At 37.4% G+C, this 21,619-nt stretch overlaps 5 protein-coding genes across 5 annotated transcripts; 4 read left to right on the top strand and 1 right to left on the bottom strand.

Annotated features, from left to right (window-relative positions):
- The first annotated feature begins 55 nt into the window (after positions 1-55).
- On the top strand, positions 56-1,206 carry LOC130501013 (uncharacterized). The gene is made up of 2 exons (XM_056995923.1): positions 56-650; positions 722-1,206. The coding sequence occupies exons 1-2, from the start codon at positions 455-457 to the stop codon at positions 1,204-1,206; spliced, it is 681 nt and encodes a 226-aa protein (XP_056851903.1). The 5' UTR covers positions 56-454.
- On the top strand, positions 942-3,536 carry LOC130501011 (uncharacterized). Its single transcript, XM_056995921.1, has 2 exons — positions 942-1,586; positions 1,674-3,536. Exon 2 carries the CDS (start codon positions 1,791-1,793, stop codon positions 2,808-2,810), a length of 1,020 nt encoding a protein of 339 aa, XP_056851901.1. The 5' UTR covers positions 942-1,586; positions 1,674-1,790; the 3' UTR covers positions 2,811-3,536.
- A 2,594-nt stretch (positions 3,537-6,130) lies between these two features.
- Positions 6,131-8,823, top strand: LOC130501012 (F-box/LRR-repeat protein 3-like). Its single transcript, XM_056995922.1, has 7 exons — positions 6,131-6,494; positions 6,561-6,686; positions 6,769-6,874; positions 7,312-7,711; positions 7,788-7,917; positions 8,035-8,329; positions 8,423-8,823. Exons 4-7 carry the CDS (start codon positions 7,480-7,482, stop codon positions 8,666-8,668), a joined length of 903 nt encoding a protein of 300 aa, XP_056851902.1. The 5' UTR covers positions 6,131-6,494; positions 6,561-6,686; positions 6,769-6,874; positions 7,312-7,479; the 3' UTR covers positions 8,669-8,823.
- Positions 8,824-11,018: 2,195 nt separating this feature from the next.
- Positions 11,019-11,819, top strand: LOC130501007 (uncharacterized). Its single transcript, XM_056995918.1, has one exon. It carries the CDS (start codon positions 11,019-11,021, stop codon positions 11,817-11,819), a length of 801 nt encoding a protein of 266 aa, XP_056851898.1.
- Positions 11,820-16,436: 4,617 nt separating this feature from the next.
- On the bottom strand, positions 16,437-17,802 carry LOC130501004 (uncharacterized). Its single transcript, XM_056995917.1, has one exon. The coding sequence runs from the start codon at positions 17,747-17,749 to the stop codon at positions 16,520-16,522; it is 1,230 nt and encodes a 409-aa protein (XP_056851897.1). The 5' UTR covers positions 17,750-17,802; the 3' UTR covers positions 16,437-16,519.
- Positions 17,803-21,619: the final 3,817 nt, after the last annotated feature.

The following is a 21,619-nucleotide window of genomic DNA, read 5'->3' on the forward strand; positions in this document are numbered from 1 at the left end:
GCGACCGGAGTTACATTCATAATCCCGTCAAAGACCCAAAGGCCGTGGTCCCCCCGAAGGGGTATCAGTGCGTATACGAGTCGTACTTCGAAAAGGACACGAAACTATGGTTTCCGATTCCTCGACTCGTCACCGCCTACACGATGCGCCGAGGAGTCGCTTTGAGCCAATTCTTGAATGGCGCTTGGCGTCTAGCAGTTGCGCTGATGGTGATTGGGGCGGAAGCTGGCGCTGCTCTCAGCGTCCGAGCATTTGAGGAGCTGGTCTCGGTGAAGATTAATCGAGGCCTGTTATCACTGAAGATACGCCCGAACTATAATGTGGTAACGGGCTATCCGACCAAGACGAACGACTGGCAGCGATCGTACTTCTATGTTAAGTCCGATCGCTCGGCTTTCGAGGAGCCGCTGAAGACCGGTTACCGTGTTCTTTGGAACAATGAATTTGGTATTGAATGTTCTTTAATCTTTTACTGTTTCAGACTCCTGACCATCTCTTTTTCTCTTGTTTTGACAGTTCCTCACTCGAATACCGCGGAGTACGAGGAAGATTTCTTGGAGAGTGCTCGGATTATCGCGTCCCAGAAACAGGATTTTTGGAGAACTTCTCGTACAGGAGGATTCGTAGGTCGATTGATCGGATCAAGCGGCGTAAGTTTCTCTTTCTCTTCTTTTGCTCGGTTTCCTCAGGGATCCTAAGTCGCTTTCTTTTGTCTTTGCAGAGGTTTGGCGTTCGGACACCGTTCCTCTCATCACCAAAAAGTCGAAGAGAATCAACTTGTTCACCAAAGCCGAGCAGATTGAAATTAACCGAGCCAGAGCTATGAGGGAATTGCCGGATCTAAGTTTGGTGGTTGGGAAGCAACTCGGGTTCGTGGAACCGGACCAAAGCTCTAACGCAAACTCCTCTGATCCCGGGGAGCCGAGAGCGACTGAGTCGGACGGGGCTCAGCTCGTGAGAAAGTCGGGGAGCAAGAGGAAGGAGAGGGAAGGCGTTTCTTCCGAGGAGAAGCAAGCCGAGGAGACTTCCACCGGTGGGGCGCCGGATCGGAGAAGAAGCGGGCGCGCAAGGATCCCGTTGAGGTTCGGCCTTCCTCTGTGGAGAGAGGTGAGCTCCAGGCCTTGGAGCCTAGCAACAATTCTCGAGATGACGTTCTCCCGGATCCGTCTCTCGATGGTGGTCTTCAGGGGACTTCTTCTAAGGTGAAGAAGAAGTCGAAAAAGAATAATAAGAAGAGTGCCGGCGAATCCTCGGGGCACGAGATAGCGCCCAATACGGAGAAGGAAACCGTGGAGGCTCCGACTACTGCCGTTTCCCTCCCCAAGGCGGCGGTTCGTGAAGATGCCCGGGGATCGAACAGGTCCTCTCCGAAGGCTCAGGAGGGTAAGGCTGTGCCGAAGAACCTGCAGGGGTTTTGCCCGGATAAAGTGGACTTCATTTTCAAGCGGGACACTCCTCTCGTTTGTAACGAGAGAGATTGCGCTCGTTTCGTCCGCCAAGTCCGGGGAAGTAGGGAGCATCTCCCACTCGTCAAGGACTTAGTTTTCCAAGACGAGTACACCGCTGCTGCCGGTTCCTCGGTTAAGGTAAGTATAGTTTCTGCATCGCATTCGTTTCTCGTCTTTCTTCTCATTTGGTCGTCCTATCCCAACTCTTTCTTTGATGTGTTGCAGAGCCAAGGTGACTGGAACGAGGTCGTCCGCATATACGACAAAGAGCTGAAGAGGACCTATGGTGTGATTGATAGGCAACGGCGCAACACCAAGGAGGCGACTGCCGCCTTAGAGGTCATGCTGAAGAAGAAGGACGAAGCGGTTATTGCAGAAGCGGCCATGAGGGATGAACTCTCCCAGAAAGAGGCGGCTATGAACAAGGAGCTGAAGCGAGCCCGGGAGTTGGTTAAAGCGCTCGAGAAAGAGAAAACCAAGCTGGCAAACGAGAAGAAGACCCTCGAGGAAGAGAAGGCGGCTGCTGCCTTAGAGCATTCCAAGGAGATGGATCGTCTCCGAGAGTCGCGCCGCTATGAGGTTACTCACGAACGGATCCGAGTAATGGCGGCGATGCATGGGAAAGCCGCCGTTCGCTTCCAGAGGATCCAGGATCGGGAGTCCCGTCGTGATAACTTTGAGGATGCGAGATGCATGCTCGGCCAGGCTCGGGGGATGAGACGTTGCCTTCAAGGGATGAAAGCGGCAGGTAAAAACATCTCTCAGGGAGATATTGATATCTACGTCGGGCAAGAGAGGCATTATGATGCGGAGGTGAAGCGTTTGATCGTAGATGATCTTCTCGAGAAGGACCTTTCTTTATCTCCTCTCGTGCTCGAGTCGAGGTTCGTTATCCAGGAGATGATGGATAAAATCGACAAATTTGGGTCGAACATGGACTTGCTCGACTCCGAGGCCGCCAAGACGCTTCGCACTCCCCTCAGAGCACCAGGGGATCGATCCGAAGAGCCGTCGAAGAGCCTTCTCGACACCGTTCAGTCGCCAGCTCGCCCTGATGCTGTTCTCCCGGGTCAAGAAGTTGCCCTTAAGGACCCTTCCGTGGCTGAGGAGACGAACAAGTCAGCTCCCGACGAACCGATCTCCAACACGCCGGTCAATATCTCCGACTCGCCGTCATTCGAGGATGCGGATTCTGGCGCGAGTGAAGGACATCTCGAGGGGCGGACTCTGGCGCGAGCGAAGAACATCCCGAGGAGGATCTTCCTGCCTTGGATTAGTATTCGATGTTTGTTGTATCTGACTTTTGGCGCTTGTGCCTTTAAAACTATTTCCTTTTCTCGGCTAAGGCCTTTTGTTGTATGAACTACTGCCTTGCTTTTTCTTCAGACCTTTTATGAATTTTTATTATATATTTCAGTAAGTCGTTTCCACTTAGAAATATGTAAATCGTTTTTGTTTTTAACCGAGAAAGGATACATTCGAGCGGCTACTCGCGTTTGCCAGCGAGTTCCCAATTTTTCAGATAGAACAGGAAATTAGAGGCGGTTGCTCGTTCGAATCTTCTTTATTCAACTAAACTTTTACAAGTGGTTGATCAAGCGATTACAAAGAGAATCTCTAATCGTTCTATTGAATTACCGAGGAAAAGGTTCCGAGACGCATTGCAGTAACCGAGAGAACCGTTGGTCGGCCAAACCGTCGTTCTTCGGTTAGACTCGGTCTAGAATTTCCATCGGGTAGCCGGTCAATGCGTGACGCACAGGTGACGCAAGGCTGTTATTCCCTTCGACTGACGTCTGATCAAGACCCAATCGATTGATTTTGGGCGAGTGCTCGTACGCCGCTTGAAAAAGGGGTTGGCATCGTTTACTAGAAAGTGACTGTTCGTCATTCTTTCGCGAAAAAGTTTGGACTTTGTTTTGGTTGGGGCTGGACCCTGTGAAGGGATGCCTACGTACCTCGGATGAGGATCAAGCCTTTCGTAGTTCGTTTGACCGAGTGAAAGTGGCTGTAGTAGCGCATTCACTCGGACGAGTAGAAGTGACGGTTAGGTGCATCTACTCGGTTTTTTTTTTTTTTTTTTTTTTTTTTTTTTTTTTTTTTTTTTGGCGCGCCAGGAAGGGGTGACTAAGTCGACTCTTACCTCTCTTTCCTCTTCGATTCTGAAAACACTCAGGAGCCTGCAGAGCTTTCTCATCCTCGGTGAACCTGCAATCTAGCTTCACTTCAAGCTATGTTCCTCTTCCTCGCCTTCAGCTCGGTTCCAAGCTCTACGGTTCCAGGCTCGTGGCTGCTGCAATCACTTCGACAAGATTTTAATCTTGGAAAAGCTCGTGACTTTATCTTGGTGAGAGCTTGTTACTGTGATTCCATCTCGGCATCTCATCTTCATGGGTGGGTGACTAAGTCGTCAATACGTTCCTCCACCACGACGTCGAATTCAACCATATCCACAATGAAACTCGCAAACAAGACCGACTTTGCCGACCAGAAGACCTCGACATCCTCATTTAGGACCCTGTTCCGTTCCTTCCTCTGGCTCAGTAGCCTGCAGAGCTCTCTCATCTTCGGTGAACCTGCAACCAGAAGATCTCGCCACAGTGGTGGTCCCTGGATAAAGGATGAAGCTTTCTCATGAAAGCTTTGCTTGGGACTTTGATCGAACACTTGGTGAGCTCTTGAGAGAAGCTAGCCGGGATCAAGTCTTTATCCCGACGACAAAGCCACACACGAACAGATCCAAGATCTTGCTTTGCCTCAAGCATCTTTCCCGACAAGTGATACTGACCATAACAGGTCAAAGTTCGAGACTTTCTTCAACCTACATGGAAGCTTTGCTTTTGATTCTCGATGCTGGAGAAGCTTCCGGAATCCGCCGGTGAAGTTGGCCGCATCTCGCCCGCTTCTGCGCAAAGGTGCCGATCAAGAGCTCCTCACCTCCAGACCAGAGAACTTCAAAGCTTCTTGGACCTCGGTTCCTGTCTCTCTCTGTGCTCCAGGCTCGTGGCTACTGCAATCACTTCGACAAGATTTTGATTTTGGAAAGCTCGACACTTTATCTCAGTATCCGTCAACAGCATCAAAGCTCGAGGCTTTATCTTGGCAAAGCTCGAGTCTTTATCTCAGCATCTCGTTCAAAAGATGACGAACTGTTTAAACAATATGTGCTTCTCCAACAACCGGTGAGGTGACATCTCAGCATTACGATTCTTCAAGCTGTTCAATCTCAGAAAGGAGTAGAAGAAAACAGAGAACATGACCAGTGCGGTGTCTCTTCACGGTCAGCTCATGGTCATCTACTTCAAAGAACAAATGTCATCTCCAACAACTAGTAACAACACGTACTCAAAGATAAGTGTTTTATAACTTCTATGAGATGGCCATATCATTATTTTATTGCTCGTAACGAGCTCCACCGCTTGCTTAAATAATTAAACAACTCTAAGTTGTCCATTGGCTCACGTTATTGCTTTGCTGTTGGTAGCCATATGATATTAATAAGTTGACAATGATTGTATCATCATGTGCAACTCACAAGCACAAGTAATAACGAGTTCCACGGCTTGTTTATTAATTATGCAAAGTTGGTTATCTCTTTTGGTTTATACTGGCCTAATCATGATAATTCTTTTGGTTATATCCAGAATCAATTACAGTCGTGGAGTGCAGCAAAGCCCTCAAGCCACGCTTTCGAACTCAAGCCATGCTTGCTCAAGCTCAAGTTCATCGCAACTCAGGCGCTTACAGTTCATTTTCGTCGGTCATGTCATGTTACCATGACGTGTTCCCAAACACAGCGATTACACCATTATCACCAAATCGTCCTCAGCAGATGTGTGACAAGCAGCACAAGCCGGCGCTTCTCAACGTCATCATAGCCTGACGAACACACAAGCCAACAATTTGCTCGGTATACACGATCTCAACACGAGACTTCGGGTCGACAATAGTTCGGTAAACGTGTATTCTAGGCACAAGTTTAAATTGAACTTGCTTTTTATTAGGCACGAGTTTACGGTCGACTCGCTTATTGTTAGACACGAGTTTACAAAAACTCGCCTTTGGCTAGGCATGAATTTACAGAAACTCTCCTTCTACTAGGCACGAGTTCTCAGTAAATTCGCCTCTGTCTCAGCGTGAGTCCAGTAAACTCGTCTTTCATTAAGCACGAGTTTAAAGTAAACTCGCCTTCTACTAAGCACAAGTTCAAACTAAACTTGCCTAAGTCGTCACAGGCATGAATGTGTCTAGTTAATTGTCTAATAAACCCTATTCGTGAAATTCACAGAGATCGACTTCATCTCTCTCTACGAACTTGGGGGGACTTACTGTTGGGGGTGGATTTACATCCTCTCTCAAGGCCCATTAGACAATAAGCTAGGCCCATTTGACTAGAAAGCCCTAGGCTTCACCCTTGTATAAATAAGGAGACACTTCTCTTTAGCAAGGGGATCTCTCTCTCATTCTTATATTTTGAACACTTCTTGTAGAGATTCATAGATTCACTTTACATTTCATATCATTTTGTAATGAATCTATGATCAATAAAATCTATTTGATGTTCTATTTCTATTTGATTTCTTTGTTGATTTCTCCTAAACCTCGAGGATTTAAGAATTCAATTCTTAAATCTTTTATGTTATGATTCTACAAATACACCATTTTTGGATCAAACACTCCGCCTACCGTCCGACGCCGCCGTCTCGGTAAAGTCGCTGAACCTGAGCCGCGCCGCCGCTCTCAGAGCCGGCGGGCTGGAGACGCTGGCTCGCATGTGCCGCGGCCTCGAGCGAGTGGACGTGTCGCACTGCTGGGGTTCGGCGACAGAGAAGCGGCTGCGCTCTCCGCCGCGGCGCCGGGCTGAGGGAGGTGAGGATGGACAAGTGCTTGAGCCTAAGCGACGTCGGATTGGCGAGGATCGTCCTCGGGTGTAGTAATCTGAGGAAGATCGGTCTGAAGTGGTGTATGGAGATCTCAGATCTCGGGATCGATCTTCTCTGTAAGAAATGCAAAGACTTGAGATCTCTTGACGTCTCCTATCTTAAGGTTCGTCTCAGCTTTTGTAGATTCCTGTTGTGTCTTATAATCTGACTTTGATTTTGGGTTGTTCAGATCACGAATGATTCGATCCGGTCTATAGCTTTACTACCAAAGCTTGAGGCTTTAGAGATGGTGAACTGTCCGTTGATTGATGATGATGGTTTAGCGTATCTTGAGAACGGTTGTCCTTCGTTACAGGTACTGTTTTGTCTTCACATATAAAAGTTTTTTTTTATTTTTATCTAAGATTTGTTTAGTAACTTGTAAGAAGTATAAACAGGAGATTGATGTTACAAGGTGTGAGCGTGTGAGTTTGTCTGGCGTTGTCTCCATAGTCAGAGGCCACCCTGATCTTCAACACCTTAAAAGCCAGTCACTGTGTATCCGTAAGTCTTATTGATCAAACATAGATAGATATGTTTAGGCCTAGAGGCATTGGGTTTTTCGGGTCGGTTACTTGGTTCGACCGATATCTCGTCGAAAATAAATTTGGTTTGGTTTTTGGTTAGTTGGTTTCATAAATTTCTTAAAGATTTTGAATTTGGTTAAATTTTGGTTTAAATTGGTTTTTTATTTAACATAGTTAAATTGGTTAAAATTCAAAAAAATCTGTTAACTTCAGTTATTTTGGTTCAAGTTCTGTTCAAAATTGGTATAGTTTATATTTTAATAGAAAACCGCATTAATCAATTAACGAACCGAATCAAAAACCAAATTTTTAAATGCCGAATCATACCGAACCGTTAACCGTATGCCTAGATATATTGGTGGATGAACTCTCTGTGAAATGTGGTGTAAACTCGTTACTCTTTGTGAATCACAGGAAGTATCTCTAAGCTTCTTACAAAACATCAAAGCTTTGAAGCATCTCAAAACTCTATGGATCGATGGAGCTCGCGTCTCTGATACCTCTCTCTTAACCATAAGCGCTAGCTGTAGATCATTAACAGATATCGGAGTGAGCAAATGTGAGGGTGTGACGGACATCGGCATGACGGGACTAGCACGCAACTGCTTAAACCTGAAAACCCTAAACCTAGCGTGCTGCGGATTTGTGACTGATGCAGCCATCTCTGCTGTAGCTCAGTCTTGCCGCAATTTGGAGACTCTCAAGTTAGAGTCTTGTCATATGATAACCGAGAAAGGTCTTCATTCGCTTGGATGTTACTCCAAGAATCTTCGAGAACTCGATCTTACCGACTGTTGTGGCGTCAATGACAGAGGTAAACCAAAGATACATGTCGATTCAAACTCGTATTCGTGTGCTTACATCTCATCTGTTATGGTATCTTACTTCAGGGCTTGAATATATCTCGAAGTGTTCGAATCTTCTAAGGTTGAAACTTGGCCTCTGCACAAATATCTCAGACAAAGGGATGTTTCATATCGGTTCCAAATGTTCCAAGCTTCTAGAACTTGATCTATACCGGTAACATTCTTCTCTTAGACCAGTCTCTTATTCCTTGTAGAACAATCTTTGAGTTAAAAAGAAAAGTTGCAACTTCTTGATTTGTTTTCTAATTGATTCTGGTTTTGTTGAGTGCAGCTGTGGTGGTTTTGGAGATGACGGTTTAGCAGCTGTATCACGAGGCTGCAAGAGTTTGAACCGGCTCATTATATCGTACTGTGGTGATCTAACAGACGCTGGGGTTGAACAAATCCGCCAGCTTGAACATCTAAGTCACCTAGAAATCAGAGGGCTAAAGAATATAACCGGTGCTGGTCTAGCTGCAGTTGCGTGCGGCTGCAAGAAATTGGATTACTTGGACCTCAAGAAGTGCGAGAACATCGATGATTCAGGCTTCTGGGCGCTTGCTTACTTCGCAAGAAACCTAAGACAGGTAAATTTAAAAACATTGAGAGAATAAACCGACCGGTTTGGTAAAATGGAAACATATGTGATGCTTTGTGTTGTGTGTGTTTGGTTTGGGCAGATAAACTTGTGCTATTGCTCGGTCTCTGATACGGCTCTATGCATGTTAATGAGCAATCTGAGTCGTGTTCAAGACGTTGACTTAGTCAACCTGAACCGTGTGACCGTGGAAGGGTCTGAGTTTGCTCTAAGAGCCTGTTGCAATAGGCTCAAGAAGCTTAAACTTTTTGCACCTCTCAGATTTTTACTCTCGTCTGAATTGCTTGAGATGCTTCATGCTCGTGGTTGCCGCATCAGATGGGACTGAAGACAAAACTTACCTCGGCTTTGGCAGACTGTTATAGCCGCTAAGAATCAATGGAACTTTCTTTTTTTTGAACTTTCTTAGTAGCACTTTAATGTGAGATCATATACTTGATGCATGTATCAGTTGTCTAATATTCTAAAATGTTTTTATATTCAGTTTCTCAATTATGTCTACTGCTTTGGTTTTATCTTGCAACATAAACAATATAGATTTTGTGGTAATTTCTTATTAAAAAACAAAAAATGTTTTGATATTCTAGGCAAAATGTTCCCCTTAAACTACATTTTCAAGGTATTAGAAACAAAACAAAGGGTAAATTTGTAAATGCTACATGTTCACTCTAATGTATATATGTGTTTGTTAGAATGTTAAAATCTATTCAACAAAAAAAGTTATTTACAACATTTACGTGTTAGTCAGTGTTGCTAATTACAAATTTAGACTAAGGGCAAGCTATACATTCACTAGCTAGCAACAAAGGTACAATAAAGAATGCTCTTTCTCAAAAGAAGAAAATAACAAAGGTACTAATAAGATCTATCAAATACTCCCATGTATCAACTTAAGCTGTGTTTAATTTTTTTTATTTTGTTTTATAATAATTTATATTCTCACAATTGTAGATATAATTTATTATTATTTGAAATTTTTGACCAATCTCAAAATACTATATTTTTTTATTGGTTAAATTAGTTTAATCTAATACTAATACATAAAAATTCGTAGTTTCTTAATCTTTGTGCAAAAAATTTAAACATCGGTTAAAATGATAGGGAAAGAGTAGTAATTAGAGAATCTCTTACAAACAGACGCGATCTACTCCTTAAATACTTTTATTTCCCTTGGTTTTTTTTTTTGACAAAAGGGCTTTCATATTTCCCTTCGTTGTTCATAATTTTTTATTCCCTAATAGAAGTGTAGAACATAAAAGTAAAAGTTGTCTACTACCAAAAAAGCTGATAATCTCACAAATTTATTTTACCTATTTTTGTCTACTACCAAAAAAGCTGATAATCTCACAAGTTTATTTTACCTATTTTTCTCTCATGGCAAAGAAGCAAATCTAATATGTAGTCAAACAGGTTAAGAAACAGCTGTCTAAGTACAATGTTTAATATTATATATGTACAATGAAATTTATTTGTATTTGCAATGATTAAATATCATCTTCTATAAAATGAGTGAAGAATATAGCATCATGCTACTTTGACCAGCTAGCTTATTGGTTGTTATTTCATTTTAAAAAATATTCTTGGGCCAATAATTTTTTTAATATCATTACACAGAAAATACCAATTTATTTATTTTTGGTATAATATATATAATTATATTGGGACATATTAGTTAATTTTGACCAATGACATTTAAGAAAAAGATGGCTAGATAAATGAAGATAACTTCTAAAATAGATTGAAAGTGATATATATATTACGTAAGCACACATGGATTCTGGTTGGTGACTTTGCGGAATGGTGGAGTTACTTTTTTTAAACGTGATTATGCAAATATTTTATCAATCATAAAAATATCGAAATGAAAAAAGTAAAAATGCAAACTTGCGTTTCTGCGAACAAAAATTTTGAAAACAATTTCATTAAGTCGAAAATTGAGTTTTATTTGATTATTGAAAAAATCAACACTTTTATATTATTAGACTATATAATAATACTATTTTAAAATTTTTAATAGAAAGCAATAAAATTTGTAATGATAAATAGTTATATTGTAAATAAAAACATTCACTGATCGTTTTATAATATTATAAGATGTTAATTTATTATTAAAAACGTAATAACTAGATATTTGCAATACAGAGTAAAATAATTTAATCAGAGTTTAGTTATTTTCAAATGTTGCAGTAATTAGTTTAATTATTGATATTTAATTTTAATTTAATAACATATTTTTTAATTAATTTAGTATGTATTCCGCCATTCAGCAAATTTTAAATATTTTCGAAGCTTAACTAATTTTTTTCATGGCTTAACTAGTTTTTCCAAGATTTCACGATTAAAAAATGTTTACTGATCGGAGCCAGTCACCTATTTCACAATGAGTGTAAATACACAGTTGTATAAATTATTTCCATACACCACAGGAAGACAAAATGAGTAAAATCCACACAATGAAAGATATAACCATATCTTCTTGGATATGAAGTGAAAGTGTAGCTCTGGTTTTAACTAATTCTACACAATGGAGATTTTGTACCATAAGTGTTTACGAGCGATAAGGTTGTCTTCTCGATAAATAGTGTCCTCACTTCTCCGAATATAGCACACAGAAATAAAAGATAACTTCTCAGTCTAAACAAACTTAAGAAAAATATTTTGTTATGGAGAACCAAGCTATGTCTTCTGCAAGCTCTTCCGTGGCCCGACCCGAAAAATGCAATGACGTTAACGTGACTGCGGGGGAGTCCCAGGAGATGGCAATGGAGAACAACAACTCGGGCCTATGGTCTACTCGGGAGGTTATGTCTGAGAACCCTAGTCTTGGATCTAATGCTGTCCCAACAATAGACGGTCTCATGCAGGGCTACACATCAGAACCTAATAAGATCTACACTTGTCGCTTTTGCAATAAACTGTTCTCAGTCGCTCAAAGCCTAGGTGGTCACATGAACGCGCACAAGACGGAGCTACAGTGGGAAAGGAAGCGGAAGGAGATGGAAAAAGAGTTCCCTCTTTGGGTATTACGTAAATATCCACAAGGTGCTTTATCAAATGATGGTAATCTTGGGATCACTTCTGAACCTTTCAAACGCATACGTACCGGCCTTAACCCATCTTTCTATAGCGGAGTCATGGACATGAACATGAACATGACCGTAGGTCCTCGCATGGCTCCTACTGGCGTCCTCTCATGGAACACTTACATTAATGGTTCCTTTTCAGGGGGACTTGCGCCAGTACCCTCCTACAACAACTATCCCCCGATGCTCCCTAGAAACGTTCCTCCGTTTCCTCCACATAGGACTACCAATCTTCCTAGCTATTTGTATCCGCAAGAGAATGTATTGAACGAGGAGGATGTCATCTTAAATCTAGGAAATGGCAACATTGTAAAGATTGATGATGACGGTGAAGATGCTGTTGATCCGCCAGAAGAAGGGACATCTAAGAGCTGGGGCGCTGATCTATCCCTTTAAGTATTGTTTAGTTTTCATTTTTGAGGTATCATATCTATTAGAGACCTCTCTATGATATCTATCTCTGAATGTTGTTTTTCTCTTTTCTAATATTATCTATTTCATTTTAAATATTCCTTTGGATGTAGCATCTCTTCTTCTGGTTGATTTGCTTTTTATCAGTTTATGATTCCTTTTTTTTTCTCTTTCTGCCATCCATATATCATGAGTCTTTTATCATTTCGGCAGTTGTGAAAATCCTTGGTTGAATTCAGTTAAGGAAGTAACTCCTACCACTGTTATGTGTCTTGATTAATGTTTAGATTTTAAACTTTAGCGGGCATGACCTGACGCCTTCAACACTGATTCTCAAATCCTTGGTTGAATTCGCTGTAGGCATAAGCCCAATGTATCGATTTGGGAAAAAATAAACATCAATGTCCAGACAAAAATGTTTATTGGACATGATCATTTAGATATAAAAAGCCCATTTGACATAAAAAAAAATATGTTTTGATATTTCTAATTTATTACTTGGACCTTTAGAACAACCTAGTTAATTATAGTTTTTATTTGGGTTGGTCATATTTTTGATATATGTTTTATTTGGGTTTAAACAACCAATATCCAAAAACAGAAATGTCCATATGGATAAGTCTATTTTACGTGGACAACTCGATTGGGTCTTTAGATTTGACAAGTTTCTTCTTTATGAAAAGAAAATGAAATGCATCAATTGAATTATATTCAACATGCAGCATAATACGAAGAGAAATTAATCCTTTTAGCTCGGAGTGTTAAATTTTGATATTTTTCTAACATTTATTATGACACTCCTGAACTTGAAATTTAGATTTTTTTTTAATCTACAATAAATTGCAATTTAGGATTCTAACTCCAAATCTAGATATAAAAATCTTTAAACCTTAATTTTTAAACTATAATGCTTCCACAAAATTTTTGATATTATGGAGCGCTTTTTGTCTTTTCATTTTAGAACACAAACTTTCAATAAAAACTCAGTCTTCTTCTATATAATAGAAAAAGAGAAGTATCCATCCTCTTTGTCCATAAGCATAAAAGGCAACATAACGAGATAAGTATTATGACCGTGAATTCGAGACGTTGCTTAAATGCATCGGAGAATAGTCACATAATGAGACGTTGAGGTCTAAACCTCATCTACGAGAAGGTATTCTCGATTGCATCTTCTGACCTGAGTAACCTGAAGCAAACACTCGGCAACAAGTCCGAGGAATCATCTCTTTCCATAGGAAGAGGGAATGGTAGTAAAGTACTTTCTGTCCTGGGCTTAGAGGAGATAGATAATGGATTGACCATAATCAACTTGTTAGTGAGCCTGAGCCAACCGTTTGAATAAATTTACTGGACGAGATCCAACCAAGTAAACCGCGAAGTGACGAGACTGAGGTGATATTCGGAGGTGGAGGATAAGTTGCCGGTAAAGGGGTAAAAGACAGACGTCGACTAGAAGCTGCCCTCACCGGGGTATGCGGGACGTCCAGAAAGACCTAAAGGAGAAAAACCATGAACAATGATAGCAAAGTAAATCTTGTTGGGATAGATGTTCCGGCAGTCATGACAGAGACCTCGGAAGCCCGGATCTGGTCGGCGAGTCTGAGGGTGGATTCCCACGGACAAGAAACTCCTCTGGAGTGCTTTTGTCTATCTTGCAAATGTTTGATATCCTAAGAAAATGGACAGAAACTTCAAGGTTGCATGATCCGTGTTCGAGTGCGGACACTGCAGCTAACGGCGGCGATTAAAATATGCACTTAAGTTTTTAATAATAGAGAGCGTATGTATATATATAGTATGTTCATGTCAAACTCAACATAAAACTCAAGTCTTGGAATGGGCTACATTACATATTTACATGAGACCAGAGCAAGATTGTTAAAAAATTATTATCGTGGCATGCATCAATTGATTTCACACTCCAAACAAAGAGCATAATATTATGCAAACTCAAGTCTTTGTTTTGGGGTATGTATGAAAATATTAATTCTAAGATACGTTTAACCATGTCCACAAATATATATTTACAGTGAAACATTTCAGGAAAACATTGGTCAAAAAAACATTTCAGTGAAATATACGTTTAACCATGTCCACAAAAAGGCAGTGAGGAAAACGCATAGCTATGGAGGAGGCGTTTGGTTGTGGTGTTTTTCCAGTTTTTGAGCTTTTAAAAGTTCTTGTTTTCTGGAGTTAGGGAGGTCTCAGTTCATTTTGGAAGTTTTTTCTCTGGTTGTGTATCCATTGCAACTATGTTTTTTCTGCTCTTTGCAATATATATTTTCAGAAGGAAAAAAAAAAAAAAACATTGGTCAAAAAAACATTCCAAATATTTTGAATAATTTGAAGAGCTGACCGGTAACAACACTTTTGTTTATCATAAGATATGCCCAAAAATTATTATGTATAGAAGAGAAAAGTGATGGTTTAGAAATAATGACTACATTAACCTCAAATAAATACTAGTATTTAATTTAGCGAATGAAACGATATAATAACTTTATCTGTTTAGACATAGAAATATTATGCATACAAAACTCTATCGTATCCTCAAGATCCAATCAAAAAGGAATGTCTAGTTATGTCTTATGTTCATTTGTATAGAAAAAGTCCTTGTATTGCAGTTGATACGAGAGTCTACATAGTATAAATGCCACACTTGTACATTAAAAGCTAATTATTGAGAATGAGTTTATTTTACTCATATGGTATCAGAGCATTTTGAATTTGTTCTCTAATGAATCTGCACTCATTTATCTTCGCTCATTTATCTTCGTCCACACACATTCGCCAGATTTTCATCGGAATCTTCATATTTTCGTCTTCATCACTTTCGATTAACTTCATATGTCGATTCCAATTTCAGTTCAATTTCAGATGGTTTTCGACATTGGAGCTCGAGATCAATTTTAATGGGTAAACGTAACTGCAAAGTGAAATATCGTCGTTCTTCACTAGATTTTCTGAAATTTGGTTCCTTGTCTTCTCTGTTACCTCGCGATGATCCTTCTGGCTCAAATCCAGCTTGCATTATCAACGGAACTCAGGATCGAACCGTTTCATTTGATCTGGGACTTCGTCTTCTCTAGCTCATTTTAAAGTATCTGATTCACCTGATAACATTCACTCTCTTTATCATCTCTTGAGTTCTAATAATCCTAAATTAGTTCTAGCTGCGGAACCTCTTAATGGTAATAACTATGGTGTCTAGAGACTATCGATGACCACTAGTCTTGAAGTTAAAAAAATAGGTTTTGTTGAAGGTTCTATAGTCAAACCTTCTGAAAATGATCTATATTTCAAGATAGTGTCGTTGCAGCAGTATGATCAAGTTTTGGCTCTTGAATAGCATGACTAAACAGATCTATACAAGTATTCTATGTATCAAGAACACTTCAGATATTTGGATGGATCTATATCTCTCATAGTATTGTATGTCGAATATTGTCTATAGTACTAAGAGTCTTTCCAAGAGCAAACTTATATTTGAAGTTTTCTTAATCTTGTATTTGAAATTTGGGGATGACCTTCTCCAAAGATAAACCTTTAAAAAATCTCAAAATTTTTATTATTACATTATAGTCTTTATTTTAGACAAAATCAAATAAAAGCATAAAACTTTTATAACAACTAAAATCATACATAAAAATATTATAAATAATACTTATTAATAAACCATTACATTATAATAGCAAATTACGTATAAATAAAAGAATTAAAATACATTATTCATTATTATTCCTATAATGCTCTTATATATGATCAGTTAGTACATTTCAAAATGATAAATGAACTTCTTTACTTTTTGTTTGTAGATTACGAGTTAAAAATTGTTGAAACCAATTATTTTCGTTTATCTTGGAGATTCAGGGTCAAGTTTACCGGACTATTAGTATAATTGTAATATTTATTTTATTTATGTAATTTTCTTTTATGCATTTTTACTTTGTTGTATTTTGTATTAATTTATTTGATGTAATATTGCTTTATATACTATTTGTTTAATATTATTAAATATTTTGATTTTTATTTAAAATTTTATGTTATTTAAATTTATATGTAAAAGTTAAATTTATAAGAACATATATAAATATATAAAATATATAAAACTATATGGAATTAAATTATAAACAAGAAAGTTATCAATACTTTTTTAAAAACATACAAATACAAGGACTACAAAATTATGAAACTTCAAATATAAGAAACCTTACAATTTGAGGTTTTGAGATTTCTCTTGGAACACATTAAAATGTTTTACATGTATATATACTCAAATTTCCTTACGCGTTCTCCAACATTAATACTGATAACTCGACTGACATAATCAAGAAATCTAAGTATGTAAACAAGATATAGGGAGCCATAGTTCTGAATCGAAAGGTTTGAAATCAAGACAAGTAACTTTGGTAAAAAATAGTTCCCTGCAAAACCAAGGATTTTGACCTTTACCAAAATGATTAAAAAAAACTCATGAGTCATGATATATGTATAGATGGCAACAAAAAAGAAAAAAAAAAGGAATCCATTTATTGATAAAAAGAAGCAAATCAACCAGAAGAAGAGATGCTACTTACATATTGCATGAAAATTAAAAAAAAAAAAAAAAAAAAAAAGCAATCTTCAGAGAGAGATGTATGTCTCTAATAGAAAACTAAACAATTCATAGGACTAAACAATATTCAAAGAGATAAATCAGCCCCCCAGCTCTTGGATGGCCCTTCTTCAGGCTCAACATCACCACCATCGTCATCATCGTCATCAATCTCCACAATATTACCCCTTCCTATCTCTGAGATGAAATTCACCTCGTTCAATACATTTCCCTGTGGATACAAACCGCTAGGAAGGTTGGTGGTCTGAGGAGGAGGGAAAGGAGGAGCGTTTCTAGGGATCATCGGGGGATAGTTGCTGTAAAGGGGTGTAGGCCCCCCAAGTCCCCCTGAAGAAGAACCGTCAGCGTTCCCTGGGAAGAAGCTAGTAGGAGGAGCCACGCGAGGAACCACGGCAATGTTCGGGTCCGAGAATCGGTTACTCGAGGAAGGGTAGTTACCGGTGAACCTGCGTTTGAAAGCCTCAAGAGGGATCCCAAGATGATTATCGTTTGATAACGCCTCTGATGAATAGCCACCTAAGAAAAACAGAAGAGGATTGTCTATCTTAGAGTTCAAAAAGGAGTATCCGGGGTACTCTTGTTCCATATCCTTCCTCTTCTTCTCCCACTCTCGCTCTTGCTTGTGCGCGTTCTGGTGACCACCTAGGGCTTGGCTTGTTGGGAACCCTTTCTTGCAAAGGGGGCAAGTGAAGATCTTATTAGATCTTGATGGGTAAAGGTACGTGATCTGGTTCCCTGTTGGGACAGCACCAGATCCGGGACTAGGGTTTTCAGTTACAACAAGAGCAGACCCTAGTCCCGGATTGTTGTTATCCGTTTCCATCTCCCTGGACTCCTCCACAGCCACGATAACGTCAGTGCCTCGGGGCGGCGCGGGAGAGCTTTCATAAGGCACAATTTGGTTCTCCGTCGTTGCCACCACCTCCGTGGCCTCCTCCACAGCCACGATAAAGCCTGCAGAAGACACAACTTGGTTCTCCGTTGCCACCATCTCCTTGTTGGCCTCCTCCACAGCCATGGTGACGTCATTGGATTTTTCTGGTTGGGGCGCAGGCGCGGAAGAGCATGCAGAAGACACAGCTTGGTTCTCCGTAGCCTTCTCCATGGGTGACTCCTCTACAGCCACGGTGACGTCATTGCATTTCTCAGGTTGGGGCGCGGAAGAGCTTACAGATGACGCAACTTGGCTCTCCGTTGCCTTCTCCATGGACTCATCCACGGCCACGATGATCTCATCATTGCATGTTTTGGGTGGGGCCACGGAAGAGCTTGAAGCAGACATAACTTGGTTCTCCATATCAAAATATTTTTTTCTTTAATTTGTTTGGAATATTGAGAAATATTATCTCTTTGTGCTATAGATTCGGAGAATGAGGACACTATTTATTGTGAAGATAACTTAATTGTAAGTTAACAATTATAGAATAAAATCTCCGTTGTGTAGAATTAAGTAAAACCAGAACTACACTTTGAATCCATATCCTAGAAGTTATGGTTATTTCTTTAATTCATTATGTTGATTTTACTCATTCTACCTTCCTGTGGAATAATACTTATGGAAATCATTTTTACAGCCTGTATTTACACTCAATGGAGTAGGTGTACACTATGTGCTTAAGTAATATATAACACTTTCAATCCATTCTTTAGAAGTTATTTTTGTTTCTCTGGTCATCATCTTTTTTTCTTAAATGGCAATGGTCTAAATACGGAGTTGTATACAACTAAATATGTAATGTGTATATTTTTTTCTGTGTAGAGATATACATATATATTATTTCCCCAAAAAAATACATTTAAAAATGAATGACAGCTAAGAGCATAGTTATCACATAGTTATCGGTGAGTATTCCAAAGATATCTCACAAATTTAATACTCCCCTATTTTATATTATAAGTAGTTTAGGAAAAAAATTGTTTGTATCAAAATACAATATAATCTCTATAAAATAATATTCTATAAATTAATAAATTTTGTCGGTCTCAACTTGGACAGATTCAAAATTTGACACAAATCGATAAATCAATAACATAATATTTTTTTAGAAAATTCTATGTAAATATATTGTCTCATTGATATTATAAATTAATAATTTATATGTATACATATCTTATATAAGCAAGAACCTATTATATATTGTTTGTTTTACATTCACAATGAGACTATCTTTATGTTTTCTAAACACTTAATATATTTTTGAAAAGATTTAGTAATATTATATCTAAAACTATATTTATTTTCTATGCAATATATATTATACACACTAAATAATATAATAAAATCAATATAAATTTCAAATATCAGAAAAATTAAAATTAATGTCTTTACACAAAAAATAAATATTTTTTATCTTAGAATAAATATATCTTAATATAAGAAATCTAAATAAAAATTTTTTAAAAAAAAATTAATATCTCTATAAATTAATAAAATTTCAAAGTCCCAACATTATTCATTTATAGAGGTCTTACTGTATAAGTAGTTTTATGTTTACTGAGTATATAGTGTGACCAATCAAATAATGTAGATTTATTTATGATTGGGTTAACTATATATAATTCGTATATCAAATGCTATTTTTAAAATAAATTATATATTTCTTAATCTTTGTGCATTCAACTAAAACTACCTTCCAAAAATAACAGAGGAAGTATTAATTACTTGTATGTAAATAAGTTAATAGTAAAATTTTAAGTACAGTTTTATTCTTGAAGGCTGATATTTTACTTTTTTAGAAATTTAATTCTTATATTTTTATTTTTTTGTAATTATATTTATGTTTTTCTCTGTAATCATATTATATATAATTAAAAGTGGTTACCTAATATATTTAGATAATCATTTAGATAAACTTTTAAAATAAATTGGACATAAGTTTTTTATCAACTAATCATGATCCATCTTTAATAGTATTGATAACATACATCTGCCTCGTATCTAGAAAAAAGTCAGTGAAACCAAACCCAAGTAAATGTTTATGAAAAAGTTGGTATATTTTTGTTTTAATTTTTATTTATAAGTTTAATTTTTATATTTGTTATTTTTATAATTATATTTATGTTTTACTTTGTAATTATATTTTATATAATTAAAGGGATTACATGATATATTAAGATAATCATTTAGATAAGTTTAAAAAATAAGTTGGACATAGCTTTTTATCAACTGTTCATGGTCCAGTTTCAATAATATTGATTAGTACATACTGATCAGAAAACAATATATGTAATAAGAGTGTCTAAAGTTATCGAGGTTCTTAACGAAAAACTGATAACTTTCGTGTTTTCGCTATTTCCGATTTCTTTTTGTTGTTTCTTAATATCTACAAATTATCTTAGATATTCCAATGGAGTTGTTCTAGTAAGCTTACTAGTCAGAGAAATTTCTTTTAATGTTATGTAAGGATGATGTTATTCTTCTAATTGTGTAGAAAATAAGTAAAAAAAATTGTGAAATATAAGTTAAAAAAAATTGTTAGATGTTTTTGGGTCCTAGACTCCTAGTCAACTTTGACTGTATATGTTTTAATTGGGAGAAAATACCCAAAATGAAACAAGATAACAATATGGTGCATGAACTAGTAAGAATGAGAGCTTTATTCCTCTAATATATTATTTTCAGGATCCGAAGCAAATTAAAAAAGAATTGACAGAGCTTTTGTACAGAGTCGTACCCTGGTGGTTGGTGTAAGGAAGTCTGTGGCTTTCAGATTATTCCACTAAAGGAAAGTTTTGGAAAAATGTGGCCAAACGTTTCTTTAAAATAAAACGGCCGGAAGCCACTAATTCATTGGCTTGGGCCATGGACCCGCTCTGTATATATATATATACAAAAAAAAAGAGTTTGAATACCTATAGTGTCATTTTTTCATTAAATCAGACTACAGAACTATTGATGAAAAGTAGTATCCAATATATTCATAAATACTGACTTATTACTACATAATATCCTGGTTTTTTTTTGTTACATATCCCTTGTATGATCTGCAAAAATCCAAGATCATGGAGTGAAACCCATAAAACAAGATGCGAACATTGTTAACCAGCGGGGTTGGCCTGGTGGTGTTGAGGGAGCTTCGGCCCCAATACGCACCCGGATTCGAACCGCTGGCCAGGCAATTGAGGTATCTAATTCCCCATACTACCAAATGGTCCGCCTCGCGCCGAGGGGTTGGCCCCTGGTGGTGGAAGTCCCTCCAGGTTAAACAAAAAAAAAAAAAAAAAAAAAACATTGTTAAAGCTGTTAACAACATTATTATTAATCCTTTCGTATAGCATGGCTTGAATTCTTGTCACTGTGTTTTGCTGGTGACGAGTTCCTAAGAGATTTTCACATGTATAGAGATTTTCCCAATGCACATATATGTCCAACTTTATTAACAAATTTATTTGATACATATAATACTTTTGACATTTTTAAGGCCACTATATTTTATTATAAAACCTTTTACCTTAAGTCCTTAGTTTTTTTCAGGTTTGTATTTTTCTCCAAAAATTCTGATTCCAAATATAATATTACTAGGTGATTGTTCGGTGTTCATGCACGAGTGTAAATATTATAAAAAAATATATTATAATAAGTGATTGCTGTTTACTTTTAATTTTATTAATTTATATTTATATGCATAATTTATATTAATAATATTATATTAATTTAATTTTACATATAATTTTAGATATGTTATATATAGTCATGGTTTTTGTGTTTATAGTTGATTTAATTATCATTTGGATATAGTTGGATTGCATATATTTCTCTAAATTCAACAATAATAATTTTTGTTATATATATATATATATATATATATTAAAATTTTGATTAATTTTCTTATTTGTATTTATGTAAGTTGTTGTCTTAGATATATAAATATACTTTAGAAATATTATGTATAACTTAAGATGTGTTATACTTAGATTGAAATTAAAAAAACTAATGTGTCTCATTTCAAATTAAATAAATTAATATAACTATAATATTCTGAAGTCTCATGCATATATATAAATATTTACAAAAGACCAAATTGTAACAGCTGATTAATATTTTATTTTCATTTGTTAATACGTTTCGAGTCATCATATAGTTTATATTTATAAATAAATTATTATCATAAATTATATATTCTAATTGCAGCTAAACTTATGATTTTAAATATAAGTTGGATTCGTC

This window comes from Raphanus sativus, unplaced genomic scaffold (genome assembly GCF_000801105.2).
Source record: "Raphanus sativus cultivar WK10039 unplaced genomic scaffold, ASM80110v3 Scaffold0080, whole genome shotgun sequence".
Lineage (NCBI taxonomy): Eukaryota > Viridiplantae > Streptophyta > Magnoliopsida > Brassicales > Brassicaceae > Raphanus > Raphanus sativus.

Coding starts and splice junctions, on each gene's coding strand:
- LOC130501011 (XM_056995921.1), top strand. CDS start 1,791: ATGCTGAAGAAGAAGGACGAAGCGGTTATTGCAGAAGCGGCCATGAGG.
- LOC130501004 (XM_056995917.1), bottom strand. CDS start 17,749: ATGGAGAACCAAGTTATGTCTGCTTCAAGCTCTTCCGTGGCCCCACCC.
- LOC130501007 (XM_056995918.1), top strand. CDS start 11,019: ATGTCTTCTGCAAGCTCTTCCGTGGCCCGACCCGAAAAATGCAATGAC.
- LOC130501013 (XM_056995923.1), top strand. CDS start 455: ATGTTCTTTAATCTTTTACTGTTTCAGACTCCTGACCATCTCTTTTTC. Junction 651..721: donor GATTGATCGGATCAAGCGGC/GTAAGTTTCTCT, acceptor TTGTCTTTGCAG/AGGTTTGGCGTTCGGACACC.
- LOC130501012 (XM_056995922.1), top strand. CDS start 7,480: ATGACGGGACTAGCACGCAACTGCTTAAACCTGAAAACCCTAAACCTA. Junction 7,712..7,787: donor TTGTGGCGTCAATGACAGAG/GTAAACCAAAGA, acceptor ATCTTACTTCAG/GGCTTGAATATATCTCGAAG. Junction 8,330..8,422: donor TCGCAAGAAACCTAAGACAG/GTAAATTTAAAA, acceptor TGGTTTGGGCAG/ATAAACTTGTGCTATTGCTC.